Source organism: Amphiprion ocellaris, chromosome 16, assembly GCF_022539595.1.
Source record: "Amphiprion ocellaris isolate individual 3 ecotype Okinawa chromosome 16, ASM2253959v1, whole genome shotgun sequence".
NCBI classification, from domain to species: Eukaryota; Metazoa; Chordata; class Actinopteri; family Pomacentridae; genus Amphiprion; species Amphiprion ocellaris.
Genome location: NC_072781.1, coordinates 9,177,294 through 9,191,225, shown reverse-complemented (window position 1 = coordinate 9,191,225; position 13,932 = coordinate 9,177,294). Strand labels below are relative to the sequence as shown.

Genomic DNA, 13,932 nt, shown 5'->3' with positions numbered 1-13,932 from the left:
TTTGATCAGTTGTTTTAAGCAAAAGTATGAACAGATGTAAAGCAAAAATAAAAAATTCTGTACACCTTTGGCCTCATAAGTTAGTATTGCCCCCTGTAGAAGAAATAACTTCTTGTAGGTGTTAATCACCGGTGTCTGACGTTGGCTTAGTGAAATTTCTTGCATGCATCCCCTGTTTCAAATCCCCACACAGCATTTCAAAGACTGTTCTATAAACTTGCATTTCTTCTTTTTGCTTCATTGCTTGGTATATTTTCTGTGCTTATTTATGCAGGTCTACTGTTGCTGTGGCCCAGCAACTCATCATTGCTAAACACCTTGTCTTTGCCTATATGCTCACTGGTAAACTGTAGCTTTATTCTGATGTTGTTTTTGGCTTTTTTTGCCACACAATTGTGCAATGAAAGTGTTGCTTGCAGTGGCATGCAGAATTTCTTGGGATGGGTAGTTTGGGGCATATGAGAGTCATTTGATATCTATGTAGCTTGATGATTGTCCTTACAGTGGAGCAGTGGATTATTATTTCAAATAATGTTTTTATATCATTTTGCAGACTGAGGCTACCACAACCTTTTTTTCTAAAAGCCCCAGAGAGCTGATTTGATCTTAGTATGACGCCTCATACTTCAAAAACAAAGAAAGCTCCTGGCGTTAGATGTAAGACAGGTTCCGCCTGTCGGTACCTGTCAGGAGGTTCTAATTATTGGCACTTAATGTGGAAGGCCTGATTCTAAATGTATAGATTTAAAGGCAATATAAGTGCACTTGCCCTTTACCATGTGACTTATCCAGTTATTTTTCTGAAAATGTCTAAAGAAATACCCATTTTTTGTGTTGATAGGCACTTTAAAGAAAAAAGATCAAGTGTTTGTTTGTTCAAATATGTTGAAAAATTCTCCCAGCAATTAACACATGATTTTCACATGACCTTTTGTGGTTTCACCAACACACTTGGCAGCTCCACAATAATAGACTGTGAGAAACTCTCCCAATTGTACTGATGTTGAGCTAATAGAGAAACCACAGGTCTGCTCGATGTGGCTTCCCACTACTTTAGTTAATGATAAGCTTTACTATCAAGTAATGACAACAAGAAAAAGACAAAACTCAAGGTCTCCGACTGCAGCCATTGTGTTGCATTATAAAGCAAGACAAATTCAATGAACCACACAGGCCCTGCTGTGTGCCGCCATGCTTCCTCTGCGTTATGGAGAACGCTTTGGGTCACATGACTGAAGATGAGCGGTTATTCAGAATTAGGCCAGAGCTGGGCCTGAGGGGCAACGCCACAGTGACCACTCCAAATGGTGTCTCCAGTGTGCACCATCTGTGTGTATGCGTACGTGCGCGTTAGCATTCAAATGTGCTAAGTACATTTGTAGTTGTGTGAATAAAGATGCATTGATTTGCATGATAGTTGTGACATCAAATCAGTTTTGGGAGTGAAGAGACATGAGCACAGGGTGTAGAGGGTAGGAGGCCTGTTTCAACCTGGTGGCTATATTTAGAGAAAAAAATCAGAGCTGGAATATTGTGCATGCTTAAGCTGTATGTATGATTCATGACAGGGCTGTTTGTGAGCTTGAATAGGTTGACGCCTATAGAATCACACAGAGAAGCTTGCTGTGGTTAAATAATTGAATGTTCTCCCCAGATCAGTGTCAGCTCTTTTTTTTAGGGTCTGAAAAATGCCTCTAAACCAAATAAAGCATTATTTTGTGAAAAACAGTCGCTGCATCACCCAGACTTATTCTAATCATCTTTGCAGGGAGTTTTACATCATCTTAAAGATCACATCTGTCCTCAGGACATCTTCAAGACGGGCCGCACAGTCATGAATTAGATGTTGTATCATCCTCTTGGAGCGACGTGTCTTCTCCGGGATGTCTGTGCTCAGTCAACCGTAGCAGTAGAGCATCATGTGATAAAATGTCTGATGTTAACTGGAAACTGATTAAGCCCCACTCCTCTCTACCTCTGGAGGTTCTCATTATGCATTAAAACTCTGTTCTGACTCTGTGTCCCCATGGGCTTCTTGCATGCAAATGTATGCTTTAATGTTTAATCCTATCCGTATGGGGCTGTGTGTTCTCGTAATAGCCTCGTGTGTGTTCCCTTGCCAGTCTATACATTCCCAAAGGTCGCCTATAGCCACCCAAATCACAATGCATATTCATGCTTTTCCCACTGTGGGATTTCCTCATTACTCTGGAGAAAAATACTATAGGACCATGACCAAGTGAAGAATGGGGTGGGCACAGCGCCTGTTATTGCTTTTGTTGGGAGCACCCACTTGGTAATGGTTAATCATCACAGGGTAAACATGAAGATGGATCACATGACACACCAGACAGATCACAACTCATTTATCACCACCTGCCTTTAAAAAAAAAAAAAAAAAAAAAGCAGCCCAGGCCCAGCTATTGCAGTCTCTGTGAAGTCTCTTTATACGAGGGAATAACTGTTGGAAAATTTGTGCTTGACAGACACTGAATAATTTATGCAAGCTGAAAGTACTGTCACATCAAAGCCGCTACCAGTTTCAGTTTATTTTCAGCTGTTTCATCTATATGTGATTGACTCCACAGCAAAGTCTTTCATCTCGCTCTATGACCCCCAAGGGCTCAGTGGAGGAATTGCAGGGTGTTATTGAAACTCAGTGGCCAATTACTAAATTGGTATCAGTAAATTGGCTTTACAGGACATTCTAATTTAATAATAGTTTCTTAATCCTATACTTAAATATAAATACTTTACCAGTTACCAATCAGGTAACTGTAAAATTGTTGACTGATCAGTTCACATTGTAGTTATTTGTCAACATGCATTTGACCTTGATACATTCGAGCTGACCATCGTTACCAGATTTCTTTTTTAATCAGTGCTGAAGCAATAAATTAAGATTATGTTGGTATTTAGTGGTGGGTGACAAGTCATTGTCTTTTGGTGAAATCATATTTTGACATTGTGATCAAATTTTATTGTTAAATTCTGTAGCCTGAACTGATAACTCCAAATAAATTGATTAAAAATGAAGTTTTATTCACATTTTTTGTGTGACGTGTAAGCAAAGTTTTGTGTAACAATAGAATACAACTTATCATGTTCAGCATAAATATCATGTAATTTTGCATTCAGTTTAGTAATCAAATCATGACAAATCCACAAAACATTGTTGCACATTATCCGACTGTATAAAACAAAGAAAAGAAGCAAAAAATGTGCATATCCTATCATGGGAATAAGGGTGAGATCTGTAGTTTTAAAACAGGAAAAAGATGGAAGACCTACTTTTTGGTTCATGAATATTTACCCCTCTATTCATGTTCTTTTCTCTGTCTCTGTCTCTGTTCTCCAGTCCTATAGAATCCTGCCAGAACTTCTACAAAGATTTCACGTTACAGATCGATATGGCCTTCAACGTCTTCTTCCTTCTTTACTTTGGCCTGCGGGTAAGCTGGCACGTGTGCACGCCTGCTCACACATTCACTCAAGCACACACTTACTCATACGTGAATATGCTGTACACACACTTACACACATAATATTAAATTCAGTTGCACAAAATAAATGCACACAGCCATGTAGGCTAATCACTTATTTTAAAAAGAGTATTCAGAAAAAGCTCTTTTATGCATCTTGATCTCATGACTTCGCTACATCACAGTTTAGCTTTTAAAAAAAAATAATTACCACATATGATGATGAATTATCATTTTCAAATTTCAGTAAATAATTATAATTTGACACAGTATTCTCACAGGACAATTAACAATGCTCGCAGAAATGCATTTAAGTCATCCACAAATACTCACACGGCATGCCTTTTGTTGTAATGATGTCGCAAGCATGGCTGTCATGCCAGAACAGCATTCCAGTGGTGCAAACGCAAGCTTGACATCCTGAATGAATGAATAAATAAACTCATAAGCTGCTTACACCACCGACTGTTTGCATGAGTCAGCAAGTGTGGTGAAGCTTTTGTCATTCTGTATAGTATGTCAGCGTTGTCAAAGGAAAGACGTTTGACTGGCAGGCTGTGGCAGAGTGATGGCGTTGTGTGTAAAATGAAAATTCAGGTTGTCATTTTGAATGCCATCCTTTTTTTTTGTTTGTTTTTGACAGTTTATAGCAGCCAATGACAAGCTGTGGTTCTGGCTGGAGGTCAACTCCGTGGTCGACTTCTTCACTGTTCCTCCTGTGTTTGTGTCTGTCTACTTAAACAGAAGCTGGCTTGGTAAGTTTGTGTATCTCTCTCAGCTGTTTCCTGTTCTACTGCCTCCACACTCTCAGTGGGTTGTCCACTTATCGCAAGGTTGACGGTTCAATTCCCGGCACTTATACATGCCAAATTGTCTTTCAGTAGGACACTCAACCCCAGTTTCTCTCAGTTTTAGGCTTGCACGGCCATTCTGCCGCCATTTCTGTGTGAATGGATGAATGAGAAACACATTGTAAAGCATTTTGTAAAACCAAACTGAGATTAAAAGGTGCTGTTTACTATTGACTATAGTGTCACCACTTCTTGCCATTTTTCACTATTTTTCTATATTTTCTTCCAACGCTCCTGTTTTTCCCATTTCTTTTCTGCCATCTATCTTTGCACACCGCCCCTCCTTTTATCTCTCCCTCTGCCTCCCAGTCCCCCCTCTGTCTCCCCATTACTGGGAGCATGTCTCTGAGGCCTTCTTGCTTGGGGCTGCAGTCAACTTTTTCTCATCATTGAAAGTGACAGGACTGGGTTCCTCTGATGTTTCAGGGAACACAGACACATCAGAGTGGACGGACTAATGGGAGTGAAAGTGACTCAGAATAGGACTCTGTGTGTCTGTGTCTGTGTGTGTGGTTTTGCTTCAGATTCATTAGTAATTGCCGCGTTGAGGCGCTGCACCTGGAATACCTCACAGCGGTCCGTAACTGCCATCTAATGGGCTCATTCACACCCGCACAAAAAATGCACATGCAAAAGCATGTGTTATCCCCAAATACACACACACACACACACACACACACATATGCACACTCTCTCGCATGAGCAGACTGGAAAACACCCTAACCTGCATTACATAACGACCTATTTTTCTCACTGTGTTCAGAGGATTGTGACCTAAATTACACTGCAGTAAAAAGAATTTCTCTGCTTTTTTGGGTGCACTGGCACTCTACTTTTAAAAACCATATAGAAGAAACCCAGCCGTGCTAATGCTAATCCAGTGTTTGTGTGTGTGTCGTAGGACCACTCAGAATTTTAAGAATGCAAGGCTGTAGTAGAAGTAGTAGTACATTTGATAAGAATCTTGATAGTGAACATAAATACACATCTATGAGGCTATCCAGCTTTCTTTTGACAATATTTTTATATTTTTGGAGACATGTAAATAAAATTCCTGTTTCTACTCTTTGTTTTTAATACCCTGCATCCTGGTTTTGTAGCTTTGATCAAATGCGCCTTCATTTTTGACATGCCACAGTAGAAAAAGCACAGGTAAATATTAAAAATAATGGTTTTCAGATTCAAGACCGTCGTATCGTGCATGCTATTAGAGATGTTTTTCCTGCTGTGACAAGTGACAATATTTCCTGAGAAAAAAATCTGATAGGAAAAAACATGAGCAATTTTTTTTATGGTACAGTTTTTTTTTTCTTGTTTCCACATGTCTATAGAATCCCTAAAACTGTGAACTGATGCAAAACTCTGAATGTCTGATCTCTGAGCCAATGAAGATTTCTTAAGAGGCTCACAGTGGCCCATGAATTTCACAGCGAACAAGCTGTGTAATGAATTAGATATGGCCAAGTCAAGTAATGCGGTTTCTGGTATTCATGATGTAAGGTGTCCTCGTCTCATCCCAAGAAAAATGTTGGTGTTAGTGCCTTGATGAGGATGATGAAAGACTGTGAAATGGTGGCCTGGCTGCTGGATGAAATTCTGCAGTGCATAATTACCTGTGATTAACAAACATCTTGCATCTGCGGTCGGTGTAGGAAGCAAAGACATCTTTATATACTATGTAGTTGCAGTGTGAGTTGTTGTGGATGAAGAAAATATATTGTTTTTGAGAGACGCCCTAGATTCCACAGCTATTCATTTGCATTTCTCTATTTATTTGTAGTATTTTGGAAAGGGAGGAATCTTGAGGACTGTTTTTGCAACGATGACATATCGTGTGGTGTCTGCTTTAAACATCTCGTGCGTGCGTTAAAGGCCAGATAAAGTGCTGCAAAGTTTCAGCTATAAAATTAACAGTGTGTAGATCTGCAGTGGCATACAGTGTACCCTAACAGGCTGCTGATGGCTCTCAGAATACTAATAGTGTGCTGAAAGTGCCTGTTAATAGTCGGGCTCTGACAAGGACAGGAATCAGGATCACAAAAACTTGATTAATCCCCACAGGGATTTAGTGTTGTAGCAGTTGTAGCAAGATCAAGGAAGCTGTAAATCATGCAAGAAATACAAGAAATGTTGCATTTTGTGGAGCCAAACAGGGTGGATGACATCACATAAGGTTACTGGTTAGCAGAGGGGGGAATGTAAACAGCAACCAAGATGGTATGTGAAAGCTCCCTTGGTATGTAGAGTGGACCAACTGCTCAGGATCTGGAGTGCAGAAACTTTCCATTACGGTAATATGACCAGGGTAGCACCATTTGTTTTTAATAAAAGTGGCAAGACCTCTGCCTCTTTCCTCGCCACTCTCAATGTATCTCTGTCTGACCGAAACGTCTGAAAGACATCTTTGGTAGCAACAGCATCAGGAGTATTTTCCTGTTATCATGTCTTTGTGAAACACCCCCTTGAGTCCCCTTGATTCCTCGCTAGAGACATCACCTTGTCCAGTGATCTCACATTACACATGATGCTAGAAGGGAGACATGAGGGTGCCCCATAACCTCAACTAGTTAAATTGGTGCCCCTTTAACAGGGTCTATTAGTCCTCGCTGCAGTGGCTATGGATCAATTCCGACCCATGTCACGATTTGCTGCCTGTTAATCTCCCTGCCTTTCCTGTCTCTCCTTGACTGCACTTGAATAAAGGAATAACGCCCCGAAAAATAAATAATAAAAGGGAGATTTGGCTTACGTCTGCTTTATTTCTCGTCTGCATCCTTTGTCTCTCATCTGCTTGAATTCTTCTGGCTGCCATGCTGGCCAACTTCACCATAATCAACTTGTCTCAGGTGTAAGCAATATGAGTTCAGCAACAGCAGCAACACTGAATAAACAGAGAGCATGGCTCAGAAACGACCGCCACTATTAACTAGAAAGCGTGAAAGTTAAAAGATGTTGGAAAAAGACTCATAATTAGCAGCTTATATTCTGCTTTAATTTGGGAATTAAGCCATATGGGGCCATATTTTGACAGAAAAGTAAGCTTAATTAATTGGTATAAGAGTGAGAAAATGAAGATATAGTACTGTATTCCTGATCTGTTTCCAGATGGTAACTTTTGAAATCCCTCCTACCCTTGCTCTCTGTGTTTTCATGAAGACAAGGACATAGTGGACTAATCCGTAACTGGTGCTTCTTTCATTTCGTTAAGTGTATATGTAATGTTCTGGACTTTGTTTGAGGAAGCAAGGCTGGTTGTTAAGAATGTGTATTGTGCTCCTGTTTTCCCAGTGGATTAGTTCATCTTTTCTTTCCATTCATTGCTGGGAAATACACACCACAGCCAGCGTAATACATCATAATTACAGTACCTCTCGTTTCACTCCTTAAGCAGTGGTCCTCCTGCATGAGAAGACTGTTGGAGATCAAGTGGAGGTGTGCTCAGTTAATGAAAAGACTACTAATAGGGGTTCTGCCCTGTGCTGTGTGGTAGAGTATCCACCCACTCTGCACCCAAGGAAGCATATGCTGTATGCATTTCAAGTCGTGTTCTCTCTGCCTCTGCAAATTGGACATTGATTAAGAGGAGAAGAACGATGTGCGGCTAATGTAAGAGTGCATTTAGAGTTCTTCCTTCGAAAAAAGAATTAATCTCCTTTAACTACTTGAACCCTCTCCCATGAGAGTCCAAGCAGCGTGAGATTAGCATGTGACTGAACGATTCTTATGGATCTCGTGGCCAATGAGCCTCGGCTTTCACCCCCTTCAGTGTAACTGAAATGGAACGATTTTTGACAGTAAATGGCATCACAAACGTATCCAATGACAATCTTATGGCTTTAAGTGCATTTCACTGATGTGTGCTGCCATTTGACAATGAGTGGTGTATGGTGACAACCTGGATGTTGTTAAGGCTGCATGTACGCTGTTGTAAAAGCCTTCTGGCATTGCTTTTATTCAACCTGCTACTGCCTCCTAGTGGTGCTTTAGCAGACTGTTTGTTGATCCTCTGTTTTCCTGCTGAAAGAGGCTTACAGTACCTGATATGGGCATGAGTGCATGTGCCTTATATAGGCTTTCAGCCTCTGGCAGGAAGCCTCTATGTACACTCAGGAGAGAGAAACTAATTTGTAGGAAGTTTAAGCCTCTTTGCTATAAGTACATGTTTCATTGCATTGCTTGCTGCATTATTATTGTGGCATTGAGTTGTAATTACCTATCTAGCAAAAATGTGTTGTCTAATGTATATATCGATTTGTGTGTACTCTCTGTCCTGTGTGAATGAACAGTAAGAACCAATGGTCCGTACACGAGGCTGTGTCTGAGTGTTCAGAGTGGCGTAGCATCATATAATCTAATCCTGGCGAGGTTGACTGTCAGTATTATCCCAGATGAACCGTCCGAGACTGCTGATTGATAAAAGGTCCCAGTAGGCTGCTCTGCCAGAACATGTGACAGAGAGGCCATGCTCGTGCTCGCAAAGCCTCAATGAAGTAAGAGTGGCCACAGACCAGAAAACCCTTTTTGAATGAGCATCTGGCGAGCTGACACGTGTGTGTATGTGTGTGTGTGTTTGTAATAGTTGTGTGTACAAGAGGCTTTGGCATGTGTGGGAAAGAGATTTTCTCATACATGAACACGTGCTCAAAGAAGCAGAATTTCATTGAGAGTTTTTTACCACATGCTCACGGAAACACACACACGCACATGTTTGCATGACTGATTTTGTAAGTACATTCAGTGACACGATGCATTCGCTGTCCCCTCACCCTGTCATGCACTTAATTCTAATGTTAACCCTAAAACCAAGGCTCAACCTTCAAACAGCCCTTTGAAGAAGCACGAAAGAGAGAGGATCAGCAAAAATCTCCCCACTTTCTCGAAATGTTCTTAGTTGGATGTCCTAAAACAGCTAGTTCTCATCAAGAACGAAGGCATGTATTGCTATATTTGGACACTGTATTGACACAAAGTGCATTTCTTTCCTGGAGGCAAACAAGTGATAAATGTAATGGAACCAGCTATGTGTTGTCCCACTTAGAAGATGAGACCTCAGATGTGATGGTGTGAACAGATATTTGTCCCAAAAAGTGTTGAATGCAAGGCACACAGACAACTACACACATACACAGATGTACAGATTAACACGAACACAGATGCTTTGCAATAACTGAGAACAATGTGGTCCCCACTGGTCTACACCATAGCATAATTCAGTGTTTGAAGGAATAGACAGTTTAATTCAGTTTCTGTAATATTTATGGCCCAAATGTCAAATTTGCAGAGTAGTTGTTGATGTTATGCTGGTTTTTTAATAAAAAAAAGAAAAAAGTCACCATCCAGTACATACCGTTTTAATATTGTGTATACTTTGTATTGGATGTCCGACACAAAATTTCATACAAAATATCCATCCAAATCTAGCAAACATGCATATTCAGTGACTGAAAAGATGCTACGAGAAGAAAATTTTTACTGAATGTTATCTTCCCCATCTTAAAATTGCACAGACATAAATGGTCGACGTATACGTTTAAAAAATGTTGATCATAGTTATGGATCCCCCCTAAACGTACAAATTATTTATATTTTTCCTTTAAAACTCTGTGCTTTTTAATTGAGTAATACCTCAAATTATATTAACTGAGATATAATTTCACCTCTTTCCTCATGCACTCATGTCTTTTCCTTATGTAAAAGTAGCAACATGTAAATATATTTTGTTAGGTTCACCTCAAAATTACACATATTTCATAGCTTAGCATGAGTTGTTGGTGTACTTTGTGACATTCCACAATTGAATATAACTAAACAACTCATTCAACTCACTATACGTGTAATAATGACACCCTTTCTAAATAATGTATCGGCAGTTTGGTCTAACCTTGACGCCAGGATATACTTTAAACAGTCTGCCGTTGTGTGACGTGTCCTAGTGTCTGAGACTAAACGTTGTTCAGCATGTTCTGAGTGGTTACACTTGAAGATGATGTGAAAAGATTGTAGCCACAGAGAGGGGTAAGACATGATGAGCTCAGTTATGCCACACACTTATGTCCTCAAGGGCATTGTAGCACTCAGTTGTCGTCACAAAAAGTGATGGAACGTGTTATGTAAAGACATTATAAAAGACATCTTGATAGGCCTATTTTCTCTAGCCAGTGTTTCAGAAACCAAATCTAATGTTGGAAAGATGTGAGAGGAGGGACTTAGATGTTGTTTGATCATCTCATGAGCACTTTGTTTGTAGCAGCACAGATCCAAGCACGATAACATTCTACCTACAGGGTATTATTACTGAACTGAAATGTTGGGAGGATGATCTTTCATTTTTGTAGGTTTACATTCAAGAGCAGATCCCTAATCTGACAGGGATTTTTCTCCATGTCAGATATTTTTCCTGTGAAAACAGGACACTTGTTTTTATGTAAGGATTATTGTTTTAGTTCTGCATTATTTTCATCTCCGCTAATCCCTGGCAGGCTTCAGACTTTTTTGGAAATTAGGTTCAACACAGCCGTGTGCTGATGGCGATGAAGCTTTACAAGGGTTAACAGTAAAGCACTAAAAAGGGGCAGGAGAAAGGTAAATCTGTTTGGGTTGTAGGGATTAAAGGCACTGTAACAAAAATGAGATAAAAAACACCCATATTAGAGCTTACATTTGGCTCACAGAGACACTCACTGACATGTAAAACTATACAGTTGTAGCTGTCTGTTTTAGAGCTCCTTGGTCTGCAGCCGTGACCATTGATTCATTTCGAGACATTTGCTTTATGAGGAATTTTTGTTGCGCAGTATCACGGATTTTTAAAAAAAAGAAGAATCCCTCTTGCTTAGACATTTTACTATGAATTATCCCTTAATTTTGGAATACTAGACCCTAACTATTTTTGGATTACAGAATTTTAATTCCCATCTTGACCAGAGAGGAATTCCTCGGACAGGATTTAGTCTAAAACAATGATTCCTCCTAAGCTGCTTGTGTACCGTCGCACACAAAGTGATTTCCGTTTGGACTCTCTCCAAGAGACGAGGAGGCGAAAGAAGTCCTGTGGTGATCTTTTTCAGAATGGCTACAGGGTGAGGCAGGGTCATCATGGACAGGAGGAAAAGCAAAGGCAGACTGGGCTTTACGGCTCAGTGTGGTCCTGTTTACATGTCCTCTCCAGCTGGGGTAAGAGCGTTAGTCTCAGTGGACATACATGAACTATCTGGAGGTGGACTTATAAACACAATTTGTGAGAAGCATAAGGCCACTCTTCCATGTTTGTATGTTGGGTCAAACATGTTATGTAAAGAGACAATGAGGCGTTGGCCATATTGTTCTATAATCCTTAGGATGACTGCTCCTGGATTCAGGCAAAGCATCAATAATTCACCATCTAGCATGAAGTGTACATGCTGTGTACATTCTGACGGATTTATCTGCAGGTGCTGCTCTAAGATTTCTCTTCTGCCACTCTACATTATATGCTAATCCTTCTCTCTTTCTCTTTGTCTCTTCTCACACAGGTTTAAGATTCCTGAGAGCACTAAGATTGATACAGTTCTCAGAAATTTTACAATTCTTGAATATATTGAAAACAAGGTAAGAATACATTTTGCACAATTTGTTCACAAGAAGCAAACACATAAAGTAGCATCTTTATGTAGAGTTTATACATAATGTGGCATTTCCAAAATACAAGAGGTAGTTATCGCTTAAATTCATGTGAAACTTCATGTTTTAATTGCTTTGTTGTTGTGATATAAATACAATTTTCACACTATATGAAAACATAATGCTGTACTTATATAAATACATACAGTGTTAACACATGCTAGCAATGATTTAGTGAGGCCCTTCTGTGTATCATTGAAATTTTATGGTCTTTTGTATAATTTTATAGTACACTTTCCCTATTTTATTTTATTTTGTGTTGTTTTATTTTATTGTGTTCTATTCAGTTTTGTTATTTTATTTTATTTTTATTTTTTGCTAATATGCCCCTTAACCTTTTCAAGTCTTATTTCAACCATCCTGTCTGTAAAGGTTATTTTCAGTAAGGTCAGGATCGGCCCTGTTTTTACTTTCATCTACTCAGATCTCAGTGTTTCTGTCAATGTGATTTGTGAGTCTTTGGAAGTTTTATGATGCTTCTATTTCTACCCAGCAATTCCATCAAGCTGGTGAACCTGTGTTCCATCTTCATAAGCACATGGCTCACAGCTGCTGGATTCATACATTTGGTAAGTGGACAGATGTGAGGCCGATGGGTTCCAGTGATTACTGAGCCAGATAGAAAGGTACCATAGCAGACTAACTGATGGATAAATTACAAGTGTGACACCCCGAACGCTTCAGTCTAATAGTCATCTGTAATTAATGTGTCCAAGAATAAGCTCATTGCAAGAAAGGACGCTGCCTTAACATGTATCACGTTTTCCAAAGTAAGAATGCACCAGTTCAATATTTTCTTTCCCAATAGTACCCTTTCAACTGATGGTATCTGCCAATACCAAGCACTGATTCAATTCTAGTTCTATGTTTTCATTAAACTCAATCACAAACATGGAATTTATGGAGTCTTTGACACCAAAACTTTGCTTGACATACATAAGTCATATTATGGTCAAGGTGCAACATCTCTCTAAGGTTGGTATTAGCACTGATACTGAAATCACAAATGTACATGTACCAACCCTATTTTCAATTCAGGTTTGCATTTACAAATTTCCTCATGTGACCATGTGAGCTGTAGCTGAATACATTATTTAGATTTTGATATCCAATTCATGAATCTTTGCATTTACATGTGGTATTAAAATGCGTTTTGATCCAAAATACCTCTTTTTTTCAGTGATACTTTTTTGGGGGTGTTTTATGACTTTGTTGAACAGCAATAGTGGAAACAGTCATGAGATATTGGATGAAATTGTGTTGTAATGACATGCATCAAACGGTTAAGCCAGCCGGGAATCAAACCAGTGAATCGCTGCTCAGGACATTTGTGCCCATGTGGTATCTCACTGCTAAGCTATCAGGTTGCTCTATTTGATCCAAACTTGATATACAAATTAGTTACCCGTGTCTGGCTGACATGTCAACAAACCCAGTCACGTCCCAGGTCAAGGGAAGCAATGCTGCCTTATGGGCTCTGTTTTATTCCACTGCTGAGCTCACATTACTGCTACTGCTTGTAGCTACAATATCGTCAGGCTCACTTGAGATACCTTTCAACTTCTGGGACTGACTTTTCTTTTTCATAATGTGGTCACTATATAAATTGCATGTAGCTGAGATCATTTCCATCCTGTATTAACATGCAATTTCTCTATGCAGAAACAGATCACATGTTTATATAATGTGTAAATGGGGTCTTCAATTTATATGTAACCCCTTGTACAGGTTTATAAGGAGAAGCTAATCAAAGATTATCAGAAACCTAGGTAGTAATATGAAACACAAGGTGGATTTCCTGGTGACCTAGCCTTATCAGACACATAAAATGAGATGTCTACTTTTCCTAGGTTTGCTGCCATTATATACTGTCAAACTGCCCAATTAAGGCGAAATGCATTAAAATACATTTGTTTCTTTCATATTTTTTAAGTGCATAT

General features: G+C 39.5%; 1 protein-coding gene across 28 annotated transcripts in view; it reads left to right on the top strand.

Moving 5' to 3' along the window:
* Nucleotides 1-13,932, top strand: part of kcnma1a (potassium large conductance calcium-activated channel, subfamily M, alpha member 1a) — a 158,029-nt gene that overhangs the window by 79,254 nt on the left and 64,843 nt on the right. For all 28 annotated transcript variants that reach the window (XM_055018971.1, XM_055018979.1, XM_055018973.1 and 25 more), the window contains exons 4-7: nucleotides 3,359-3,452; nucleotides 4,126-4,237; nucleotides 11,845-11,920; nucleotides 12,486-12,561. In XM_055018971.1, the coding sequence (XP_054874946.1) occupies nucleotides 3,359-3,452; nucleotides 4,126-4,237; nucleotides 11,845-11,920; nucleotides 12,486-12,561 (358 nt within the window). The remainder of the gene's footprint in view (nucleotides 1-3,358; nucleotides 3,453-4,125; nucleotides 4,238-11,844; nucleotides 11,921-12,485; nucleotides 12,562-13,932) is intronic.